We start from the raw sequence: 27,059 nt of genomic DNA, 5'->3' as shown, positions 1-27,059 counted from the left end.
AGACAATTCAAATGGATTGTGAACTGGCTGGTTTTGGGACTTGCACATATAACCAGATCTATGAGCATTGTGAATGAGGAGAAATAAACGGTTTAAATTCTGTATTTTAAAAAAGGTAATGTGTAATATTACAAACTGTTTCAAAATTCTGTAATTTAAGTTGACTGAAAATAAATAATTACCATTATCGTTTATTTGAAATACGTGTTAATCCATGGTGTATTATATAATGTGGTTCTCATTAACCCATCACACCACATAATTGGCCTCTGCAACAGGATAAGAATACCTTTGTATAAACTGCTGTATGAACATGAATATAGATATCCGTGATTATTATTGTACAGTGGTGCCTCGTATAACGTACGCCTCGAATAACGGACGCTCTGAACAACGGACTTTCTGTTTGGCCATTACGTGACTCGAGCAACAAACTGGCTGCGAACAATGGACTTTCTGGCATAATTGGTGACTGCTCCATGGGTGCGTTCTTTAATAGCGGTCGCTCTGCGTCTCCGCTACTACGGGAGTGCGCTGCTGTTTGTAGGCATTTAGGAACAACAGTGAAAGAAAAAAAGATGGCAGCGCACACACTATCGATAGTATCATGATGGAGGAATCTATAATTCTAAAATATGAGCTTTTAAAGGCAAAAGAAGGGTCCCAATTGTAAAATTTAACCATAAAATGGATTATTTGTTGAAAGAACATTCAAAATAGCCACGAAAAAAATCTGAATGCCTGCTACCATTCGAAAAAAATTCGTAAAGACACATCACCACGTGCGCTAACTCGCGCTTTCACAATTTCTAAATTTTCATTCATAAAACCACATAATGACCCGGAAATGAAACTATCTGAACCATGGAGGACGCCATGTTGCTCTCCACCATAAACTACTGCTACAAGCGGCCGTTTTTGCTGTTCGACGGTGCGCACTCCCACCGGAATTTAGGAACACGTTCTGCAGGAATTTTTAAACGGATGTCGCTCGCGCAGAGTTATGCGGAGGAATAAAAGAACGCACCCCATGTTCATTTTTTTTTATGATACAGTACGGTTATTTTATGCTGCGGAATGAATTAGAAGTTTTAACATGTATTTCTATGGGAAAATGCGTTTCGTATAACGGACGTTTCACTTAACGAACGTGCACCTGGAACGGATTAAGTATGTTATATGAGGCACCACTGTATTTAAAAAAAAAAGGCGTGTGTAACATGTAACATAATTGTTGTAATTCCAATATGGTGGAACAAAGGACTTTGAGTTAACAACCTTCCAGCAACCATCAAGAGGCCCCGATTGTCTCTGGGTTTTTGGGAATGATTCTCTTCTTTCCTGCCGAAAGGGAATCAATTAGCATTGCCCAATTCTTTAATTGTTTTGAGCAACTTGCCAATTTAGTGAAATGGGATCAAATAACCAAACTTGTAACATTGAGAGCCAGACTAAAGGGTAGACCACCCACCTACCTATTTGAAAGTGAATCCTTCCATGGAGCGGACTTTGAAAAAATCAAGGAAGACCTTATTGAATGCTTCTCCCCACAAATGAGCAATACAAATGCCACCCTAGAATGCTTTATTTGGATCGAACAGAGAAAGGGAGAACTGATCAGAAGCTACACTTTTAGATTAAAATCCACAATGGAGACTCTGGAAAAGAGTTCCCCTCTATATAAAGATATAAAAGAGAACATGTTAAGGGATAAGTTTTTGCAAAGGCTAGTACCCCATATCCAAAAGGACGTCGTCTGAACCGATCCGCAGACATTAGAAGAGGCCGTGGAATTAGCTGAGAGGATAGTCAAGCAAAGTGATAGATATTCAAAACAAAGTGAGATTAACTCTTTGGGCATTGAGGAAGAGCCTCAAGAATACAAAGTTAATAGTGCCAATAGTGATAGAAATGGACCCCATCAAGTGGAAATAAAACAAATGAGAGCAGACATCGAAAAACTAACTGCTACAATCGATGCTTTAAAAACTCAGATTGAGACCAGTAACAGAGAGAGAAGGGCAGGGCCCAGATGTCATAGATGCAACCTACTGGGCCATATATCTAAAAACTGTGAATGGCATGGAAATTTAAACTAGAAAACCCCAATGATGATGGCCAGGATGAACGGGGTAAATTGCCAAGTAAAAGTGGCCAATACTTTATTACAAGGTCATGGTGGATTACCCTTGTGCACAGCAAAAGTCGACAATCAAACCGTGAATTTTCTCATTGACACAGGAGCTGAGCGGTCAGTAATTGATAAAGGATTGGTGGATGGATTGAAGGATACAGGTGCACTAACCCACCACATTAATGTCTTATTAAAAGGAATAAACGGTACATCAACCCTCTGCTCAACGGGAGTTGAACTGACCATGGTTAACTCAGAAGGGAGGGAAGTGAATCATTATTATGTAACAACTATATAGCAACTGAAGAGGGACAATATGAGTCTGAAATGCATTTTGTTAAAAGAATATAAAGTTATAACATTCAGAAGTCACTGTGATAAGTTTGGGGAAAACAGCACTATATGGTTGCTGAAATAATAATCTGAAATCACTTGACTTCCAGTCTAGATCAGAAGCATATATATAGTTAATTGGGACCTCTGGCCCCTAAACTTTCCATGTATGATCTTGGGGAACAGAGAACATAAATTAAAACTAACTCCATTCTCAAGATTAATGAAAGACAGATGGACAACAGTGGAAATGTATAGATCTGAAGTTTGGAAACTGCAGTCCAACAAGGAAATTGACTTGATGAGAATCTACTATATCTATTAAGAGAGGTTTACAGATCAACCATAGTGCAATTAATGTGTCAGTAATCATAATGAAAATTTTCTATTTAAGAGAAATCAATTGTAATAAAGTTACATACTTTTTTACACTAGACTATGAAAATTGTCCATTATGGAAGAGTGTTTACTTTAGAGAAGTAACTATTAAGAGACATTTTACTGTATAAATATTTGTTATGTCAAAAAAATTAATTGATGCTTTTACAATATACTAAAAAACTATTATAAAAATATTATATATACACTGCTGGCCATTAAAATTGCAACACCAAGAAGGAAAGCAAATAAAAAAAACAGTATTGTACGTAAACAGTATGGCATGAAGACAAAATGATTAAATTTGCAAGCAGTTTGGGGGTTTACAGGGGTGCGAAATTAATAGAAACAGTTTCCACCCCTGGCAGCTAAAACAACCCTTATCCGGTTAGGCATGGACTCAAACTGGGCTTGGATGACAGAAACGGGCAACTCATTCCATGTTGCTTCAAGTCTATGCCACACTTCATCAACCGTATTAGCTGGAGAGGGGTAGCGGGCCAGTCTCTCAGCAACCCATGACCAGATGTTTTCAATTTGTGAGATATCTGGAGACCGTGCAGGCCATGGCAACAATTGAATACCCTCTGTATCGAGGAAGGTCAGAACATGACATGCAACATGTGGTCTTGCATTATCTTGTTGGAAGATGGCATTTCGCAGGCCTCGAAGATAGGGCACAACCACTGGACGTAAGATGTCAGAAATGTACCGACCTCCATTCAAATTACTGTTGATCCGAACTAGAGATGTGTGTGTTCTGTACCCAATGGCTGCCCATACCATCACACCAGATGCAGGGCCCCTATGCTGATATCGAATGCAAGCAGGCAACGAGCGATCTCCTCGTAGCCTCCAGACATGTATATGGCCATCAGAATGCTGCATGCAGAACCGGGACTCATCTGAAAAGACAACATTGTGCCACTCCTGTATCCAGCTTTGTCATTGGGTGCACCAGAGTTGCCGTCTCTCTCTATGCTGCATTGTCAAGAGAAGCCAAAGTAACGGTTGCCGTGCTGACAGTCCATCCTGCTGCAAACATTGTCACACCATATGAGTGGATACTGCACGTGCTGCAAACAAGCCCATTTCCTGACTAATGGTCCGTGATGGGGTTGTACAGTTTTGCATGGCCAACCTCACAATATGTCTGTCCTCTTGGGCGTTAGTCATGGGAGGGCATTGAGATCCTGCATGCCATTCAGTATGACCCTCAGCAACCCATCGATTCCATATTCGCATGACAGTAGTTAGATTTCGACCAGTGCGAGTGGCAATATCATGGAATGATAATCCACACTCTCAATAGGCAACGATCCTGCCTCTATCAAATTCCAACACTTGCTGGTAAGCATTTCTTCTTATTTGAAACATAACATGATATTCTGATGAAACCCTGATTTTACAAAGCGATTTCTTAATGAGAAATCCACTGCACAACTTTTCTTTTATGCAGTGCTTCAGATCTCATTTGTCCCTCCTGCATTGTCTAAAGGTGCTGAAATACGAATCATTTGCATATCTCAACTTCTTCTTCTTTCATACAATTTTGATGTTCATACGATCATTCCTTCCTGGTGTTGCAATTTTAATGGTCTGCAGTGTATAAAATAATTTGGAAAATTTTATAATGTAAATTATTAATTATGAAAACAATTATTCATAATGCATTTTTGGATAACTTATATATATGTATACACACACATATTTATTATATAAATTTATATTTATTTACCCTAAAAGATATTTTTGTAGTTAATGTATGTCCATGGTAAATTACTGGCCATCCATCGTCACCATCCCAACAGTCTAATTCTACACATCTACAACCTGTTAGCAATACCTGAAAAAAATTGTATATATAATATTTAATTAGAACATAATCAACAAAACCATGTATATAAAATATATAATTAATTCATAATTTGTTTTATTGGAGTTCAAGATAATTTAAACCTTAAAATATCTCAACATCCCTGTTCAACTTAAGTTTTTTAACATTAATATTACAATAGTCTTAATTACAACTTTTAATTAATTATTCTAATCCAAATTAATTGCAATTTAAATTTATCTATTTTAAATTAATTTTTTGAAAATGACTTCCAAAACAAAATTACCCATAGCAGTGTCTTATATATTTTATTATTATTATATAAATTATTAATTTTTAAAATATTTTTAAAGAAATAATATACATTTCAATCATTCAGACAATAAATATTCTAATATGTTGAAAATGCAATAATTTACTTATTTCTAAAATACAATAGTTAATTTAACATAGCAGCGATGGCCAACATGTAGACCGCGGTCGATCAGTCGACCGCAAAGGTTTTGAAAGTAGCCCACAAAGCTAAACATTAATTTAAGTGAAAACAAACTGTTCATGTTTAAAAATCTTAATTCGATAATTTATTCTTACAATAATAGACTGTCTGTGCAACATACCCATACTGTTTGTATTTATCCCGATGAACAATGCAAATGAATGTTAACTTTTAAATTAATTGTAGTCGCAACGCATGCGCATATACCGTATTTTACGGACTATAAGACGCTATGGACTATAAGACGCACCTGAATTTTGGAGGCAATTTTTTGAAGAAAAAAGTGCATCCTATAGTCCGTGAAATACGGTAAATGGAAATTGCATAAAATGGCACAAAATCATGTTGCAGACAGTAACGTGACAGCCCTGGCTTCAATCCACATGTTACTCCTTGTTTGTGCACTTGTATTTACTTTCAATTTTAGTTTTTTTTTTATTTATTCATACAGCGAACAGAAGCAGGTATGTTAGCTTATTAATTATTGTTTTAGCCAAATTTTGAAAAACTTTCTGCTATTATGCAATGTCAGATTTCGTCCAATTAAACATTTTTATTCATTTGCTTATTCACAGTGTATTTTTTTAAGTTAATAAGTATTAAATCTCAAAAAATAAAAAAAAAATATAATTAACATTTTTTTCTTTATATGCTAAAATTTTTTTTGTGTATTTATTTCTTTACATTGTAATTTTTTAAATTTAATAATTATTATTGTGCTTCATAAAATAAAAATATATAATTATTTGTTTTCTTTATTTGCCATTATACTTTTTTAATTGAAATTCTTGTTAATTATTTATTAAAATATCTAATGAAAAATTTGAAAAATCCTAAAATTGTTTGCCCATATTCATAGTTGCCCACAGACTATATAGTCAAACCTGTTTTTATGCAGTGGATAGGGACACATAAAAAAAGTCTCACATTAGAAAATAACTCAAAACCGTACGAAAATAGAATTTATTGACAAACAGATGTCAGCACTTGACTGCATCGTCTCGTCTATCGTCTGTTTTACATATTTTTGTCCAGGTGGTGTTTTGTTGACTTAAAAAATAAATTATTTCATTTTTCGCATATTCATGCAATAATATTTACTATGATAAGTTTATTTATGCTATAATATTAGCTATAAAAAGTCAACGTGAGACATGACAAATCACACGAGGCTAGTCGCCAACTATACTGCACAAATAAAAAAAATCGCACAAAAAACGCACAAATAAAAAACCGCATTAAAAAAATCGCACAAAAAAAGACCGCATAAAAACAGGTTTGACTGTATTTTGCTGAAAAAGTAGCCCCTAAGGGATAAAAGTTTGGCCACACCTGTGATATAGCATATAGCAATTAGCATAATGATACAGATATTGCCTTTACTCTGCAAATTACTGCTTAGATATGTATAATTCTATTATACATATCTAATGAAAGCCCATCTACAGCTATCATCTAGGGTTTTATTACACTTGCCAAATCCTACATTTTTTAAAGCCCAATGCTGTCCAAAAAGCACATTTCCATTTCCATTTTCCACATCTCATGTAAAATTAACACTATAATATAAAAATTTAAAAAAATACATGTATTTTTTTAAATTTTTATATTATAGTGTTAATTTTACATGAGATGTGGAAAATGGAAATGGAAATGTGCTTTTTGGACAGCATTGGGCTTTAAAAAATGTAGGATTTGGCAAGTGTAATAAAACCCTAGATGATAGCTGTAGATGGGCTTTCATTTTTTTGCAAAATGGATTTACAGATCAGAATATACATATACTGTTAGTTTTAATCTGTATTTTCTGATGGTACAAGACTAACAGGAAACCAATTTAATTTGTACAAAAGAACAAAAATTACAATATTAAATGTGTGAAGTAATAAAAATACAAAATTTTCCCGTATTTCCTTTTAGCACCAAACTAACTACTTCACCTCAATGTATCCAAATAATAGCACAATCCTTCAATAGTTCATTCTTAAGTGTCCTTCCAAAACTTGGATGAAAATGGATGGAAAAAATAAATTTCTACTCCCTTCATACACTTCACTTTTGCAGTCCTGGCTTGTTCTCTTTACTTTCCCCTGGTGAATCACACACAAAAGAATAGCTAGAAACCAAGGGGAACACCTTAAGTACCCCTTAATAAAAGGTAAGGGTGGTTTCCCTACCATGGACAAATTATTACAAAAAAAAATATAACACCATTTTGTTTTTGTTTTTTTTAACACCACATGTCTGTGATAGCTTACAGTCAAGCAGCAAGGATTTGCACAGAAGAATTTTAAAAAGTAGATGAAAAAAGATGGGAAGAAAAACAACTAGCATAAGATTAAATCCTGGTCTCCTCTGTCCAAATCTTTATTGACTTTTATACATGTACACATATGGTGGAGTATCTATATCTTTCTTGTTTATTATATCCATTTCTAACTGTTTTACTAAACACAGTCTGCTTTTTTCAGTCCTCCATTTTTCAATCTTAATTCTTTTAATGCATTTTATTTCACCCAAGCTTTTACTGTACCATTTGTACTTTGTATATCATATGATTAATTGACCACTCTATAATTCCAACATATATCAATTTAATCTCCCTAACTTTAATCTAAAGTTGATCTTATAAAAACATCTTAATGCTTTAATATACAGGGTGAGGCATAAGTAATGCCCTTTTGAAATTTTAAAAAATTTTAAATTTTATTGAACAAAAATTACATAAATACAAGAACAAAATATACAACAACAAAAATACAATGATTTAATATTAATGGACATGCTCAAAATGTTCCCCTTCATATTCAATACAATACTGAACTCTATTAGCAACACTTCTACAAACTTTTTGACACATTTCCATGGTAATTGCAGAAAATTTCTCTGCAATTACTTATTTTAATTCGAGAATTGTTTTTGATTTGAGGCTGTAAACCTGATCCTTCAATACACCCCACAAAAAAAGTCTGGTGGTGTTAGGTCTGGTAATTGTGATGGCCACTCAATAGGTCTACATCATCCTATCCATCTCTCCTCAAAATTTTGATTTAATAAAAAAAATAAAAGAAAATTTAAATAATAAAGAAAAGATACATTATAAGATATATCTAAAATAATTTCATATGAAATTAAAACATATAAATTTTTGCAGTAGAAACTAATAGAAATTAAAAAGGGCATTACTTATGCACCACCCTGTGTATTGTAATATTATATTAATATATTATATCTTAATTCTTGTATAACTATGATCAGAGATTGAATTTTAACATGCTGTTTGCATTATGACTTAGACTGAGATGGATATTATTTGCATGAAAAAATTGATTTAAATTGGTTATGGTTTTGGAGGAACCATAACCAATTTAAATCAATTCCAGTTCAGGACCAATCAGTCTGGGAACCAGTTCACAAACATCAAATTTATCTCTAAGGGAGTTCCACCTAGCTCTGCTGAATAATATATTATCAGATAATAATTATAATACAGTGATACCTCAGTTTTTTTTTTTTTTTTGATAATCTGTCTGAAAACAATCGGCAAAATCCAAAACCAACAAAAACTGAGGCAATTATTTCCATATGAATCAATGTAAATCCAATTAATGCATTCTAGACACTCCAAAATACATACAAAAACACATTTTACAGAGAATAAATATAGTGTTTAATAATAAAACCAATAAGAAATTAATATAAAATGAATATAAACGACTAATGTAAAGAATAAATGAACATTCAACATAAAATTTCCCAAAATGGTGTTAAAAGGAAAGGCAAGCACCATTGGAATTGGGCATATTCAAAATTTCAGCATCAATCCAGCAAGATGCTGCTGAAGTGACACAACTGATGGCATTTTATAGAGAACACAAACACTGACTGCTGGGAATTTTGGGAGAGAAAAACAATAAAAATGGCAAATGATGTGGACTTCCACGTTATGTTAAATTTATTTTTGAACTTATTTAATGAAAACAGCTTAATGAAAAATAAAAATTTTGAAAAAAGGAATAGAAATAAAGGTTTTTAAAAAAATTTTCATATAGGAGTTTTAAATAATTCAATCAATCCTAAGATTACACTTTAATAACTAAAAAAAATTATGTGATGTCTTACGTAAATATACTCGTATATTAAAATATTCTATTAGTGTACTAACCGAATATTAATTTATTCAGGGTTTATTCATCAATAAATAAAGTAAATTCAAAATTGTCAATGCAAAATAGAGCTCTTACTAGCCTTGTGGAAGCTACCATCTTATTTGCTGGTGTATTGAGCACCAAAAAGACACTTGCAGTTTTCTGGAAGCACACTGGCAGCAACTGAAAGTCATCTGAGATTTTGAACAGAGGTGCTAGCTGCATGCTGAGATTTTGAATATGCCCATTGTTTGGCTAGACACGTAGGATAATGCTCACACATTGAGAAACAATGCCACACTGGGCAGGAAAACGCATGGTTTCACAAAATTAGCAGTGAGGTCATGTGAGCACGCTGACAAAATCCAAGGTAACCGATGAAAACCGAGACAAATTTTTTGTGAAAAAAATTGATGAAAACCGAAACCAATGGTAACCAAAGTCAACGAAAACCGAGGTATCACTGTATTTTATACAAGTCTATATATGTAATTCTGTCAAATTAATTATTATTGTTATAGCATCTAAAAAGTAAATTGTTAACACAATAACTATTATTTAAGTCCCAGTTTCATTTGTGAATTTGTTTACTGACATAAACAAACTCATTTTCCAAACTGACTACCTTATATTTATAATAGACTTATTTTTCTAACTTTGGCATGTTTCTCTTAATTTAATCTACATGACTTAATACAATTAAACAATGCTAAAGAGAGACTGAAGTTCACTACTACATTACAAGTCAAATTTTTGTTTATAAAAAAAAGATGATCTGACAGTGGGGTAGTGTGTGAGAAGTGTGAGTCAAACTTCAACATAGTGCACAATGGGTGAACAGACATAACTAGGCATTTGGAGACTGATCATCATTGACATGCTGTCAGCACATCAGTGACATTGAATTCAATCAAATTTCTTTTACCGGATTTGAATTTGATAAGAAAGAAGGAAAGTTAGCAGAAGCTGAAGATACATTAGCATATCACACTGTCTTTCATAATCACAACTATTGGTCAATCGATTGCATATCCAGATTGATACAAAAACTTTTTGATGTGAAATTTACATGTACAACAAAAACAAAATATGAGGCAAATGTAAACGATGTGTTGTGCTTTTTAGTCCTGGAACAAGTGAATGAACAAATAAAATATGCCAACTGTTTGATAGTGCTTACTGTTGCATCCAATCACAAAGACTTAAAACTGTTCCCTCTGTCTGTAAGGTATTTCTCACCTGTTATAGGCATTACTATTAAAATCTTGAAGTTTCAATTTCTTCCTGAAGAAACAGAAGACATTGTTTGTGCTTTCATTGCTGAAACATTACAAAAGCATAATCTGACTAAAAAGGCTGTAGGGTTTTATGCCAATAATGCTATACCAGTTTTTTCAAATGAGTTTTTAAAGGATTTCTCTCTTCTATTCCACATTCTTATTGGTCTTTTCTTGTCTCCTGGTGACATTTTGAAACCTTTTGAGGCACCGGAGAGGTCATTATCAACACTTAACCTGATCCCAATTGGCTAAAATTCCTTCAAACTTTGAAATTCTCCCTTGTAATTCTAGCCTTTTGTTTTCCTTTTTGACACCATTTTATCACCACTTTAATAAAAATATAGCCAAGTGTGAGGGTTATAAAAGCATGTCGAAATTACGAATGATTATGAAGTTCCAAAGTCAGAAATTTCGGAGGTTGAACCAGAACAAGAAATTGTATAGGTGATATAGACCAGACAAAAAGAAAATAACACGTGTTTTAAGACAAATGTGATTAGCGATAAACGACGGAGAAGGATGTCAACCAAAAGAGAAGGCGTTGTGTCAAGATGCTCATGAACAAGTGTCGAAATCGAGAAACAAAAGAGGGTAAATGGCCACGGGAACATTTGGCAGACCGTTTGGGGTCAAAAATATCAGAGAAAAGGGCCATAATGGTGTAAAATACGAGTGCAGACTTCAAAAAGCTCTGTCAACGGCGCTCTGATGTTTCCCGAACCAGATCGGTCTCGGTTTTCGGATAGAAACAAAAGAGTGACCAATCGGGGTGTGGGAGAGGGGAACTAGGACCAATCAAAAGGGTGAGATTCGAGGGAAAATCTTATAAAAACCCCTGAATCTCAAAGTCAAAGGGCAGTTCTCCTCTGGACAAGTGTTGCTGAAAAATCACAGGACCTCCGTCCACCAGTTCATCACATCCATCCAAGTCTCCTCCGAAGACAACAGATCCTCTGCTTGCTGAGAAGTGTGTGCACCAGAACGTCAACCCATCACCCATGTTCCAGCATCCCACCTCAAACTCTGCGGACTTTTCACCCAGGAAGCCCGGGGCCACCACAAGTCTCACCCCTTGTCCGACGTTCCTTGTTTTTCTAGTATTATGTAAGTTAACTAGTTGTTAAAATAAACAGTTTTGTGCAAGACACTTGTCATCTTTGTCTCCTGTCACCATCACCCACATACAATTCACCCCTAGGTTTTCCTGATGCACAATTAACTTATTGCCCCTAAAAGTCAGCAACCTTATACAAGTGGTGATCTTGGCACTATGCAGTGCAACCCTTGCTTACAGTATGTGTGATGTGCTATGTAGTTCTCATAACAATATAATCTCTATATTTTGAAAAGCAGTGTATTAGAAGGAAAAGATATCCTATAAAGTATTTTCCAAATCTATGATATGAAAATGGTAAAAAAGGTTTTAATTTTCAAATTAATTAATTAATTAATTTGAAATTAAAAATAATTTTCACCATCAATACTTGATTCAAAAAACTTCCAAATTAATTAATTAATTTGGAAATTTTTTTAATATACAGTTAAACCTGTTTTTGTGGTGGATAGGACCGCATAAAAAAAATCCCGAAACTTCACGAGTGGCTATAAAAAATAGTTTTCCCAACACAATTAAAAAAATATTTTTTTTAATGCAGTGAATAGGGACCGCATAAAAAAAGTCTCATGTAGAAAATAACTCAAAACCATAGGAAATAACTAGGAATTGCTTTTTTAACTCCTTGGGCCTTTTCTGCAATCCCTAATGGGGAAAAAAAATCCTCTAAGAATTTTATTTTTTATATTAATTAATTATTTCCACTTAAATAGGAATCTAACATTAAAAAGTTAAAAATAATTGTTAAAAAATGATTTTATTTGATAAATATAGCTGCAGGAAGTGTTATTTCATTTAACAAGGCATGAAATTTCACACCTGCAGTCTAAAGCTGGAGGGGAGCTAACTTACCCCATCTGTTCAAATACATAATATTTATGATTTTTATGCTATTAAAATAAGAGGGGTCCGAAAAAACGTATGAGAAAAAAATTTTACTGAATAAAAAATGAAAAAAACCTGCTGATGTCATAGAAAACATCCAATAGAGTTTTAGAAAATTTTATAGAAGTCAATTATGTTCCAATTTGACTGAAATTTTCATATACCGCACAAAAAAAATTGCACAAATAAAAAAAAATTGCAGAAAACAAATCACACAAATAAAAATCGCACAGAAAAAGACCGCACAAAAACAGGTTTGACTGTACTTTCTAAATCAATTATTTTATAACGGATTGATATAACTATAAAATATCCATTTAGCATCATTCGTGAATTAATTCAATAACATTTTAACATTATGGAATTACTTCACTTCTATATTTTTTAAATAATAAAATTTATTTTAATTTAAGTGTGCAACTAACTTGACTATACAATTCCACAGATGATTCTCCTTTCAACTGATGTCCAGTAAGATATGTATTATGAGAAGAAGCAATGTAGTAGTGACTCAATGGGTGATCCATATCCTAAAAATTTTAAAATTATTGTTAATTAAAAGTAATATAATTTAAAATATAAAAAAATTAAACTGAATCTAAACAAACAATTTATAGCATATTGGTAATTAAAAGTTATGTGAAAATTCAGTTTCTTTCATTTTTACTTTCCCAGCTGTTATACACATTAGGTCACAAAAGTATCCAAATACCTATAAAATGGAAGTGTTTTTCTAGTTATCACTTATTTTGTACTTGAAATAGGAAAAAAAATAATGACAGGTGTAAAATCTTCAGACTTTTTTACACTAGAGAAAAGTATTTACATATACAAAACCATTCATCAAAAAGAAAAATATACTTTTATTTAAAACTGTAAAAATTTCCACATCACAAACGTATCTGGACAGAAGAAATAAAAAATGCTAAAACAAAATATTTTATACATTTAAGAATGAATTGGGCCTCCTTTTGCTCTGATAACAACTAGGCATTCATCCAAACTTTTATAACAATTTTGTCTATTAAATTCAAAAATCTGATGATGATGTTTTTAAGATCAGTTTTGTTTGTTATTGATTCTGTTTTGCTTGTTTGTTCAATGTGATCATATAAATGCTGAATCAGGTTGAGGTTGAGCAATTGTGGAGGCCAAGGATGCACTTTTATACAATGCACATCAAGAAAATGACTGATTTTCAGTGTATTTTGGATCACTGTCATGCTGGAAAACAAACCCTTGATATCTTAATCTTAGTGACTTTAATTTTTTTACTGATTTCTGAACATTGTTGTTTAAAATCTATTTATACATGTATTGATTCATCATTTCATCAACAAATTGCAGACATACAACTCCAAATAGCACTAAACCATCTCCAAATTTCACTGTAGGGATCAGATTTTTCATTTTTAAAGATTCTCCAGCTTTTCTCCATACTTTCAGGCAATCATTTCAACCAAACACATTGAATTTGAATCATCTGACCTCAAAACTGATTTCCAAAATGTTACTGATTTTGTATAAAACTCTTTTGCAAACTTCAACCTTTACTGCTGGTTTTTTCATAGCCATAAAATCTTTATAGCTATTTGCTTTTAAAGTTTTTCTGACAGTTTCTGCAGATGTATATATGTTATGGACCAAGTGATTAATTGGGCATTATGAATAATGACCAAAAAGGGCATGCAGTGTGATAAATATTGATTAATTCAGGGGTTCCCAATCTTTTTTATACTGTGACTCCCTTTACAGGCTGTAATTTTTTGCGACGGCCTTCTAAAAGAAGATACTTACGTGTAGCTCTAGCGGACATTAAAATTACTTTATTATTCAAAGAAAACTCCAAAGAATATAGAATCTTAATAATTATTATTTATTAGAAAACATAACAATACAATTAATGAGAAGGATGAGCTTGCTTTTCTAAGCATAACTTCTCAAATTGGGGCTGAAGTTTTGAAATGGCTATTCTTCTTTGTACTCTCTCCTGAGTCTTTATTCAAATAAATAGAAAATGTGACAAAGTTATCCATTTTATGATGCATAAATTAAATACAACACACTTGAAATCAAAACACTGATTTATCAATGCTTATAATCGACAAAAACAAAAGACTGAACGCAAGAACAAGAAAATGGAAGAGCGGGGTGATGAGATGCATGTGCTGCGCACTCACTCATTACGTCACGTGCAGGCAACCTGTGGGTATCGTCTCGTGACTCCCCTAGGATAGCGCACAGTTTGGGAAGCCCTGGATTAATTTATCAAATTGACCGGTCATTATGAATACTGCTATCATCTAGTTGGGCAAAGTAATGATAACACGTTAAGGAGTGATCATTTGATATACTCTAGCCAATCAGCACTCTGAGTTGCCGATTGTATTGCATAGAGTGCATATTGCGTTTAGTACCAAATTTTAAATTGTGTGACATTTTAATTTGATTTAAAAAAAACTCCACTTATTTCATTTAAAAATATTTATTTTTTTGTCAATTATTTTAAAGTATTTTTAAAAAAACATGTAATACTTTAAAACTATTAACTATATTAATTAAATGGTAAAATATTACCCGTGTGCACCGTTATGGTCCCAACTATTTGTGCCCTGACAGATTCCTCCCAGAGAGGAGCCGCCGATTGTTTAACATCACTAGATATTGACACATACTAGTTATTGATACGTGTGTTCAAGAACTACCGTGAATCAATAACTAGTGATGTTAACCTCTTAACAGTGAAGGACGTAAATAGACGTCCAAGGCGATCGAGTGGCAGTGGTGAGGGACGTCAATAGACGTTAAAAAATTCTTATAAAATACCTGGACCATTTCGTGAAGTCGTAGAATTTTCACGAGTAGTTGGGTTCTCCAACTTTGTTTTGGAATATCCTTTAGTTCTCGAGAAATTACAATAAAAGAAAGAAAATTAAAATAAATATGAAATTTTAGACGGCCATCTATCGACATAAATCGAATTTAAATCTCCCGCCGTCATCTGATTGGTTAAAAAAATTAATATTCCTAATTGGCTCGCGTCAGAAAAAAGTAGGTGTGACTTCTGTAAATGACGCTATCGGGAGTGCACCGATGCAACCGGAAAAAGTAAACAGCCTACGTCATTAGTCTAACGGTCCTTGTCTGACCTACTTTTCGTAGAATCAACATTGGAGTAAGCTGTAGTAAAACGTAGTAGTTTATAGTAAAACGGTCTTCTCTAATATTCATAGTACTTTGTAAAGCTCGGATTTCAATTTAATAAGTATTATTTAGTTCAGAAACATTATAAATACATCATTAAGTAGGAGAATAACGAAAAACTTTATTTTTTAGTATAATACAATTTACAAAATCGAAAGTTCGTATATCGTAATATTATAAAAAACTACATCGAAACATACAAAGTCACCTAATTTACTTAAATTCAGTTCATTATACAACTGTAGATACTCTTGCCTTCCTCAGTTTCCTCAAAACAAAATTCGAAAACTTCAATTAATTCTATAAATATTTAAGCGCCATTACTATTCGAATTAACTGTAATTACAAATATAACTGAAAAATATTTTCGACATAAACCCTAGGCAATAATTATCAAAACAAAATTCTTCAAGTATAAATTTTTCTGATCGAGTAATATGTAATAATAGTTTTATCTATTAGTCTTGCCATATTCTACTTTCTATGTTCACATCCATTTAGTTTCATGTAATTACACTTTAAATGTAAAAAAATCTACCAACAAATTAATTTGCTAATAAAGAGACTACTTGCTAATTAAAGTTTGTATTCTTCTTTGACGTAGTTCTACGTTTTAGCACTAAATTGGTAGACATGTCTAAATAACACGCTTATAAACACTAAAAACCATAAATGTCTCGAAACTAGAACTACATAATTATATGCACAAATAAATTAGTAAACCTATAATACATGCCTTCATTTACATCCAAACAAAGATCAGTTCTCGCAAATTGTCGAAAAAATAAATTATTTTCAACTTTTCTTTCTGTAAAGTAGCATATTCTGAAAAACAAGTTCTATATTCAGAGTAAAATTTCCACCTTTTATCCGTTAAAAACAACGCAAAATCTATGAATCCACGTAATAAAAATTTATCGCAGTGAACTTCGAAAAAACGAGAAACACAGAAACACCAAACCGCACGCTATTAAATTTTCCCGCCAATTGATTAATATAGTGATGCTCCTGTAAAAATTTTATCACATGACGAAAAGTTTTAGAATAAATGCTAAAAGTTTTAAAAAATTATTTCATGAAATTCGATGAATTTAATTAATACACAATAACTAAATCTGTTTAATAAAGGTTAATAATTTACCACTATAATTATGCAAATTAGATATAAAAAAGATCGCTGCGCAAATTCTCCCGCCAACTATACGTCATGGAAAAACTTACGATGTCAATGCGATTGAAGCTTTCCCACTAAACACTGACAATTTTATATAATTATTTAATTAATCCAGTCAAATTTAAATAATATAAAATGTCTAGATCTGTTTAATAAAGATTATCACAAATATTATTACAAATATGCAAATTAGATATGAGATAGGTCACTAGGAAATCTCCCGCCAAGATAAAAATAGCTTTCGGTCACGTGTTCACCAAGAAATATGTTTAAAATTTAATTTTTCAGCTTACATAAACCGTACAATAAATGAGTATTTCTTCGAAAGAAGTCGATATACACGAATAAATAATAATTATTTAATAATGCTTTTATCCATTTTAAATTGATATTGTAAAAATTAAGCCATTTAATCTGTGTGGCTTTTATAATTTAGAGTTTCCGAGTATTTTACTGTGAAATTCAATTTAGTAAACAGAAACAAAGTTAGGTTATTAAGTATAAACAGCACAATACAATAATTTATACGTAAGTTGAGTGTAAATACAGAAAAAAATCGAATTATATCAAAGATGGGAGAAACAAGCTTACATCCCCAGAACAGAGCTTATAATTCGTTGTTATTTTCAGCCTGTTTCTACTTCGACTGTTTTTTGTTGGTAAAAAGTTAATGTTTTAAGATGTTCTTAGTGAAGAAACATAAAAGTATCGAAATATAATATTCACACACACAAAAATATTCATGTATGTCGACATTAGAAATTTGAAATCAATTATAGAATGTCCTGGATAGAGATATCGTGTGATTGTCTGTTTCTTCTGTCTTATTTTGTTTTTCTACGTGAAAATAAGATATCTTTTATAACTATTGATAATATAAACATTTTGTTTCTTTATATATTACCTTCAATTACAGCTGCAAACTTTAACACATGGAGCATGTGAGAAAGTATTATTGTATAGATTATTACATTTTTATGAATACACCTGAGACTCGTGACAATATAGGCCTATATTAACCTACTTTAAGTGCCAATATTTTATTTAGAATCATTTTAAACGTTATTATTACATCAAATTATGAAATGGAATGTTCCAAGTATAGGAGTAAGAGGGAGGGGAAAGAAGCCATGCGTGGGGAAAAAATGAGTTTTTATCTAAATTATAATAAAATTTACTTATATTTACGATAAATATCGATAATTTTCTTTTGGAGAAATGTATCTTGATAAAATTAATTATCTATATGAATGAAACTTTCAATAATACATTAGTTACAATGACTGACGTTCCTTTCTTACCCTTTCTGTAGTATGTCTTATTATTAAACATAGTTTCCTAGATTATAGCATAATAATGTGTAAAAAAAAATGGAAAATTCTGTTAATTTGTAAACGCAGATACTATCACATAACAAGCATACTGTATCCTCTGTATATTTAAAGTCAGTTATTCGCGATTGAATTTTTCTAGATAAGCCTGTTTAATCCGTAATTTATTTGACAGAAAGAAATTGTTTATGGCCGTATTTCATTTATATAATGTTTTTCTCGTGATATTATTTCTAATATCGGAAAAAAATATACATTTCTAATATGGACATACATCAATATTTTTAATTCTGAATATTATATTTCGATACTTTTATCTTTCTTCACTAACAACAAAGTACTTTTATTTTAAAAAAATAAGTTTTTACCAACATAAAACAGTCAAAGTAGGAACAGGCTGAAATTGACAACAAATTATAAGCTCTGTTCTGAGGGATGTAAGCTTGTTTGTCCCCATCTTTGATATAATTCGTTTTTTTCTGTATTTTCACTCAATTTACGTAAAAATTATTCTATTGTCCTGTTTATAATTAATAGCTTGTCTTTGTTTCTGTTTACTAAATGGAATTTCACAGTAAAATATTCGGAAACTAAATTATAAAAGCCAAACAAATTAAATAGCTTAATTTTTACAATATCCACTTAAAATGGATAAAAGCATTATTACATATTTATTATTTATTCGTGCATATCGACTTCTTTCGAAGAAATAATCATTTATTGTAGAGTTTTTATAAGCTGAAAATTATTCTGTCGTCTTTGATGAAATTTGTTACAATTTACTAATTTTTACAGAAACATTAAATTTTAAACGATGACATTAGTTAAAATGTATTAATTTGTACACAAACATTAAATTTAAGGCATATTTCTTCGTATTTCTTGGTGATCACGTGACCGAAAGCTATTTTTATCTTGGCGGGAATTTTCCCACAGTGATCTTTGTCATATCTAATTTGCATATTAATGATAGTACATTACTAATCTTTATTAAACAGATCTAGACATTTTATATTATTTAAATTTGACTGGATTAGTAAAATAATTATATAAAAATTTTCAGTATTTTGCAGGAAACTTCAATCCAGATGACGTAAGAGTCATCCATGGTTCGCGGGAGAATTTGCGCGATGATCTTTTTTATATCTAATTTGCATAATTATAATGGAAAATTATTAATCTTTATTAAACAGATTTAGTTATTGTGTATTAATTAAATTCATCGGATTTTATGAAATAATTTTTAAAAACTTTTAGCTTTTATTCAAAAACTTTTCGTCATGTGATGAAATTATTCACAGGTGCATTAAAATATGAATCAGTTCGTGGCAAAATTTTGTACAGTGCAGTCTGGTGTATCTGTGTTTCTGGTTTTTTCGAAGTTCACTGCGATAATTTTTTATTACGTGGATTCGTACATTTTGCGTTGTTTTTAACGGATAAAAGGTGGAAATTTTACGCTGAATATAGAACTTGTTTTTCAGAATATGCTACTTTACAAAAAGAAAAGTTGAAAATAATTTATTTTTCAACAATTTGGGAGAACTGACTTTTGGATATAACATATGGATTTACATGAAAGTATGTATTATTGGGCTACTAATTTATTTATGTTTATGTGTATTGTTGTACTGTAACTTACTTTGTTTTACTATGTTAGAGAAAGTAGGTCACACATTGGATTTCTGACATAAAACTGTCGGCTTTTTCAGAGTGAAGCGGACCTTCTCAATGAAGTGTGTTTTAGGGAAGTTGTGCATTTTTTTTCTGATGCATGCCAATGATGAAAATTGTTTTTAAAATTAAATATCGGTCAATGACGATAACATATGTTATAAATGTGAAGATGAATATAAAAATATTTCTACATTTTTTTATTGTTTTGTTGTTTCTTAAAGATTAATTTATTTAAATTTATTATATGTCAAGTAAGTTTATTTACAAAATGCTAATATTTTAATCCGCTTTAATATTTCGGTGTAAATTTGAACAACGAATTTTAAAATTTTAAATAAACGATATACTGAAATTTTCTTTTATTTACAATGATTACGTCACTTCTACAGAAAGTAGAACACGAGACGACCTTCACCCACATTTCAGTCTGGGGGGAAAGGCCGCCAGGCGTCGTAGTTGTAAACGTAACAACTTTTACGTCATCTATTGTTGTGGATGAAATTCGTTAACTGTCAATTACATTTTCTTGAATTTGATTCGAAGGTTGAAAAAAATCGTCATGACTTAAATGCCTAAAACTTTAAAAAATTATAGAAAATTGAAAATAAATTAAAAACTTTTGAAAAAATCGTATCGGATAGAAAATCAAAAAAGAATTTAATATAAATTTGAAAAAAAAATTTAGCAAAAAATTACCGCGAAAAAAATTCATATATATAATAATTATATGACAATAAAGAACAATTTTTTCTTTACTAGACGTAACTGTTTAAAATTTTTTTTTCCTAAACGGAAACGAGAGAAACGCGTGGGAAAATTCTTAAAAAATTTCCCACGATTTACTTCCACAACTAACTGGTAGCGCCGGGTCTGACTGTTCCACTGTTAAAAGGTTAAACATTTGGCGGCCAGCCGGCAGCTCCTCTCTGGGAAAAATCCGTCGACAGCACAAACAGTCGCAACCACTGCCAAATTTGGTGCTAAATGCAATATGTACGCACTACTCAGATGCAAGTGCTGATTGGCTAATGTAATTTGGATGATCACTCCTCAATGTATTATCATCACTTTGCCCGACTAGATGATAGCAGTATTCATAATGACCGGTCAATTTGATAAATTATTGAAATTTATTACAATGCCCGATTTTGTTGGTCATTATTCATAATGACCGGGCATTGTGAAAGTGATTAATATGGGCATTATTCATAATGCCCGTATTAATCACTTTGTCCATAACATATACACTACATTCAACAGAAGCCTCAACAGCAAGCTTAGGAGCAATTATTCATGGATTTTTACTTTCCCAATAATGACATGTTTCTGTCTTGAGGTAAATATTTCAGGATGTCCAGTTCAAGTTATGTGAAATGGTAATTAGGGCAGTCGAAACCAAAACCCTACCATCCTTTCTCCCAAACATAATTCTATATGAAAGATATATTGATGATATTGTAATCCTCTGGAAAACACTACCAGACCTAAGGCAATTTAAGACAGCCATGAACAACAACCCTTATGATCTATATTTGGAATTGGAGCAGCACAGTGAAGAAAAAATCCACTTCTTGGATATAGAAATAGAAATTAAGAAAGGGACAATACAAACTAGAGTTTATAGAAAACGTACAAACCCTTCAATTCCTGTAACCCATACTCTTACAAAATAGCAGCATTCAGTGCTTTAGTAGAAAGGGCTTACACTCACTCTTCCACAACAAGAATTATTGTATATTAGAAAGGTTGCTAAAGATCATGGTTATGGCACCATAATAAACAAATTATGCAATAAACGCCTTCATATAAACAATATGACAGATGAAGAAAAAGCACCAGGAAGAGTTGATAAAGAAGAACACACAGATAGAATCCCAGTAACGTACAATCCACAACTAAAAACAATATATAATGAGATTGCAAAGAAAAGAGGAATTAGAATTACATACAGAAGAAACCCTTGCTGTATCGAGGATCAACGAAATGTCCCCGACGTATAAAATGACAAGTGTGTTGAGGATCTTACAAACTTAAACTCACGACAAAGTACAATATCTATATATTCTTTATGAACTTAGGATTATTGATACACAAGTCTACAGTTATACAATTACAATTGCTCCAAATTGCGACATGAATTAGATGAATTAAGTCTTATTACAAGGGTATACCCGACAAGTTCGGACAAAATTAATCTACGTGAAAAAAAATTATATATATATACAATAGGTACGACAATGCTAAATTACAGAGTACTCATCTGTGGACACCATGAGGTCATAAGCACTCCTAGATGAATTCCTCAAAGTCCAACCGTCCTTCTGTCCCATCTGCGATCCGGTCAGCAAAAAGGAAAAGATGGCTCCACACATGGAGCGTCTCCATTTATATTGCCCACCATCCAGGTTACAGCTGCGCCACTTGGTAAGAGCCAACCAATCCTAATTCCGCTTACAGGCACCTGGCAAAGGGTGATATGGCAACGCGAAACAATTAACCCGCACGACGACATCTTCAATTCCGATATGAACAACAGAACTCCTATATATATATATATATATATACTGTATATCTCGGCGGATAAGATGACCTTCAGATAAGACGAGGTATAAATTTTCATCAAAGTTTTATGGTTTTAGCATATATCTGTCCTATAAGACGACACCCAAACTATCAACTGCCTACGAATTTAGTTTACATCAACGATCATCATCTGGATAACAACACTGAATAGTGTATATGGAATTATGTCCTATTTATAAATTTTTGAATAAATTTTATTTTTATGCATCTGGCAGTTTGCGATTGTTGCGATTGTTTGCGATCTTTGCAATTGTTGCAAACATTCGCACTGATTCGGGCATTCTGGTAATGACTGACTATTCATAAAAACATTCTATGGGCTATTCTATTTTGGGTACATACCCTACTCTCTTTATATTTATTAATTACGGTTACTCAATAATTACAGTTTATCTGTCTTTTTATAATGGTTTTAATTTATATAAATTTCAATCTAATTTTTTTTTGTATCTGTCGTATAAGACAACCCCAGATTTTGGGAGCCATTTTTTATGATTCAACTATTGTCTTATCCACCAAGATATACGGTATATATATGTACATACAACTACAATAGTGATTAATTACTACACCCTTCTATATACAATTTATTGAGAAACGGAAGAGATGCCCATAACCCAAACAGGCTTCTGGGAATATATACCATTCTGTTAATAGATGGCAGAGGCAATTGATTTACTTAGGATCCACCAAATGTCCATTAGCCACTAGGGTAAAAGAACATAAATCAGATATCACCCACAACAAATGTACAGCAGCATTATCTACATATGTGACAAACCCAGACATAACCCCAATTTTTAACAAGGCACAAGTTATCCACACCACCCATCATCAGGAACACCTAAGAACTTTGGAAGTGATGGAAATATTCAAAGTAGATCACAAATTAACCTGCATCAATTTTAAAGAAAAAATGAATCTCTCAACAGCTTGGCAATATTTATTGGATGACAAATCGTAATTTATTATATGATGCACACATCATATCTCCACTAGTTAAAATTATATAATTTTTTTTTTTTGAAACAGCATGAGATTGCCTTCCATATTTGAACGTCTAGAAGTGAAGCATGCTCTAATTTAAAATATTTGATTGTAAGAATCCAGTTACAGCAAATTTGTCCTGAAGAAGAGCCCAAGAGGGGCATCGAAAGCGTTTGCCAACCTATGTTTGGATTTTTCATGCCAGATATTGGTACATTTTTTGTCCAGTTCAAGCCTTATTAACTACACTATTTGTCGTAAAGAATTTTGTAATGGTCTTTTGAATTGTGGATTTTGAAATGTAAAACTTCTGCAAGGTTTTGCACAGATTTCCCATTTTGCTATTTCTTAACAATGAGTCTTTTAATAACGATGGTTAATTTGTTTGTTTCGTTGTTCATAATGACAAAATAAAACAACTCAAGTATGAAACAAATATGTTAACTCATTTTTTGTGGCAAATTGTTGTAAACATGTTTTAAGCAAATGACCCGACACTTTCTATCATTATTTTCTCTGTCTAGATACTTTTGTAATGTGAAAATTTTCACATCACAAAAGTATCTAGACAGGGTTTGAAATAAAATTGTACTTCTGTTTTTGATCAATATTTTTTGCACATGTAAATAGTTTTTCTAGTGTAAAAAAAGTCTGAAGATTTTACATGTGTCATTTTTTTTTCTATTTCATGCAAGAAATGAGTTAAAATTTTAAAAAACTGTTCCATTTTATCAGTGTCTGGATACTTTTGTGACCTAGTCAGAAGGAAAGTATGGCTATTGGTCAAAAAATGTCGCCCAAGATTTTTATACTTTTGGACTTAGAGAACACTGAAATATCAAGAAATGCAAAAAAGGGCAGGGGGTTTTTTATGTATGTATGAATGTGGGGAGCATGATTTTATTCACCCTATTTGAAGCTTAATAACTCCCACACTTTTTGTCGAAAATTTCAGAAATTTTCGACAAAAAGTGCAAAAGGCAGGTTTGCATATAAGGGGGATTGATGCTATTAAATTTTGGTGATTAAAGTTGGAGGTGTGGGGTAGTGTTGCCACCAGGCCGGTTTTCACCCAGACAGTCTGGTTTTTAATCCTGGACAAAATTAACTGTTAACCTGGATGCATTATCCAGGTTAACAATTAATTTTGTCCAGGATTTTGCAGAAATTGTGAAATTATGATGAAACAAAGTACTAGCAAATATTTTTATAAATTTACTTTATTTTAACAGCGAAAGGCTTCATACTTTCACCGAAAGTTAATTCGCCATCTTACACAATGTATGTCACGACCTGTCAACCTTTTTTGTTTTTTGCTTCTCAGCTCTTTAAAGCTAACTTATTTCATTTCTTAATTTAAGTTGCTCCTACACAAGTTCCTAACTAGTTTAGAACTGGCGTGCACGTTATTCTTCCATGGAAAAATAACATTGTGTATGCATCAGGGACTTCTGTTCGAATGAACCTGACCTGCCATCCAGGTCAGCAATTTTGAACACTAGTGTGGGGAGATAATGGGAATCATATGTATCTCCAGTAAGGTTGGACTTAATGACAATTTTACTTATTATCAGCATTTACAATTTTCTATAAAACCCATCTCTACTCTCAAAATTAAGCTTTTTGCCATTTTATAATAATCAAAAATATAAAATGTTTTTAAATAAAATATGATAACAGATAGTGCCCCAAAATTTTAAATGTAGCAGAAAAGTTGAGCAACTTGTTGATAGTTTATTTAATTATATATATGTTACTGGCAAAACCCGAATTTACTCCAAACTAGTTTGGTGTAAGCGTGTCAGGCCAAACTGGTTTAGAATTATTATTCAAGTATATTAATGGTTAAAATAAAATTAAAAGGCAATCAATTAGATTAACAATATTTATTCAAACATAGTCTACTTAATAATTATAGTAATTTATTAGAATAGGTTAGTGTGAATATATGTCTCTTTAATCCGAATAAATAAATCTGGTAGACTTCCTCACAGCAATAGCTGTGAGGAAGTCTACCAGATTTATTTATTTGGATTAAAGAGACATACATTCACATTATGTATATACAGCTACCACATCTGACATTGAGAAGAATAGGTTAGGTTAAGTTAGAACATGCGTCCCCACTGTTCCCTGTCTTCTGATTGCTGGATTCAGAGATGAGCCGCCACCTTCAATACATAGAGTAACATTAACCCCGTTTTTTATAATTAAGTAGACTATGTTTGAATTAATATTGTTCATCTAATTGATTGCCTTTTAATTTTATTTGAAGCATTAATATATTTAACAATTAATATACTTGAATAATAATTCTAAACTAGTTTGGCCTGACACACTTACGCCAAACTAGTTTGGCGTAAAATCGGGTTTTGCCAGTAACATATATGATACAGTCAAGATATTATAGAGTAAATACAGTAAAAGCTAAAACATTTTACTATATTAAGTTTCTTATTTATAAACTTTATTCCAAAAATCACATAAAATATACTTTTTGTATTTTATAAAATTATTTCAGTTATTTCAGTATATTTAAATGTGTAAAATCTTGAATCAACTCATACAGGCTTTCAAAATTGCTGAAATTTTAACAAAATCATATGTAGGTGCACTTAATATACTCAGGTATGAAGCATTAATTTTCCATATTATTTTTAAAAGAAATAGAAAATCACACTAATAAAGATAAAATTTAACTAAAAAAATTAAAAATACAAATTCTGTAAATTACTTAATTACTTACATTTTCATTAGGAAGCATTATTTCTGGAACAAAAGCAAAACTGTCTTTATCCATCAAATAACGAGCAAATCCTTCAAATGATAAGTACAAACGACTTCGCATAACTGGATCTGGTTCGTGTTTCTAACAATAAATTTTTAAAATTATTAAACAGAAAATTTAAAATCATGCAATAAAAGCTTAATTTTGTATAAAATTGTTGATTCATAATTTTAAATATAGAGAAAATTATATTAAGAAATATAATAAAAGTTATAGGATCTCAACACTTCTCACAAATTTATATGGAACAATTGTCATATGCAGAGTGGTAGATTAAGCAATAAGTGGACTAAGCGACTGTGTAGGGCCCCAGAATACAAAAGGGCCCCCAAAGGGATCCCCGAGGTCTTAACCCTCCTAAGGTCACTAAAATTCTCAGTATAATGATATACTGTTACATACTTTAAATTGGATTTTTAATGAAAATAAATAAATGATAGATTATCAGTACATTTCAACTTCTTATTTTCCAGCCTTTGTTCTACATATTTTCGGCCAGGTGGCGATCAGTTGACCTATAAAACAGTTAGTTTGAATTTTTGAAATTCACTTTTGCTTTTCACAATCACATAGCAGTGTTAGCTGTTTGTGTTGCAGGTATGGTAACTTCTGTTTCTTTGTTGTCTATTCAATTGTTCGTTCATCATTTTATTTAGTTTTTTATATATAAGAAAGATGTTTACTTTATAACTTTATATATATATTTTTTT

General features: G+C 31.8%; 1 protein-coding gene across 3 annotated transcripts in view; it reads right to left on the bottom strand.

Annotated features, from left to right (window-relative positions):
• LOC136974308 (uncharacterized) overlaps positions 1–27,059 on the bottom strand; it is a 290,946-nt gene that overhangs the window by 17,266 nt on the left and 246,621 nt on the right. For 2 of the 3 annotated variants that reach the window (XM_067269150.1, XM_067269149.1), the window contains exons 29-31: positions 26,308–26,430; positions 13,031–13,135; positions 4,584–4,691 (exon numbers count right to left, since the gene is read on the bottom strand). In XM_067269150.1, coding sequence (XP_067125251.1) covers positions 4,584–4,691; positions 13,031–13,135; positions 26,308–26,430 — 336 coding nt within the window. Of the gene's footprint in view, positions 1–4,583; positions 4,692–13,030; positions 13,136–26,307; positions 26,431–27,059 lie in introns of those variants that run through there. The other variant, XR_010880624.1, reaches the window with a different exon arrangement.

The sequence above is a fragment of the Centruroides vittatus genome, unplaced genomic scaffold, assembly GCF_030686945.1.
Source record: "Centruroides vittatus isolate TY-2023 unplaced genomic scaffold, ASM3068694v2 contig_347, whole genome shotgun sequence".
Lineage (NCBI taxonomy): Eukaryota > Metazoa > Arthropoda > Arachnida > Scorpiones > Buthidae > Centruroides > Centruroides vittatus.
The sequence above is the reverse complement of the archived record's forward strand: the minus strand, read 5'-3'. Positions and strand labels throughout refer to the sequence as shown.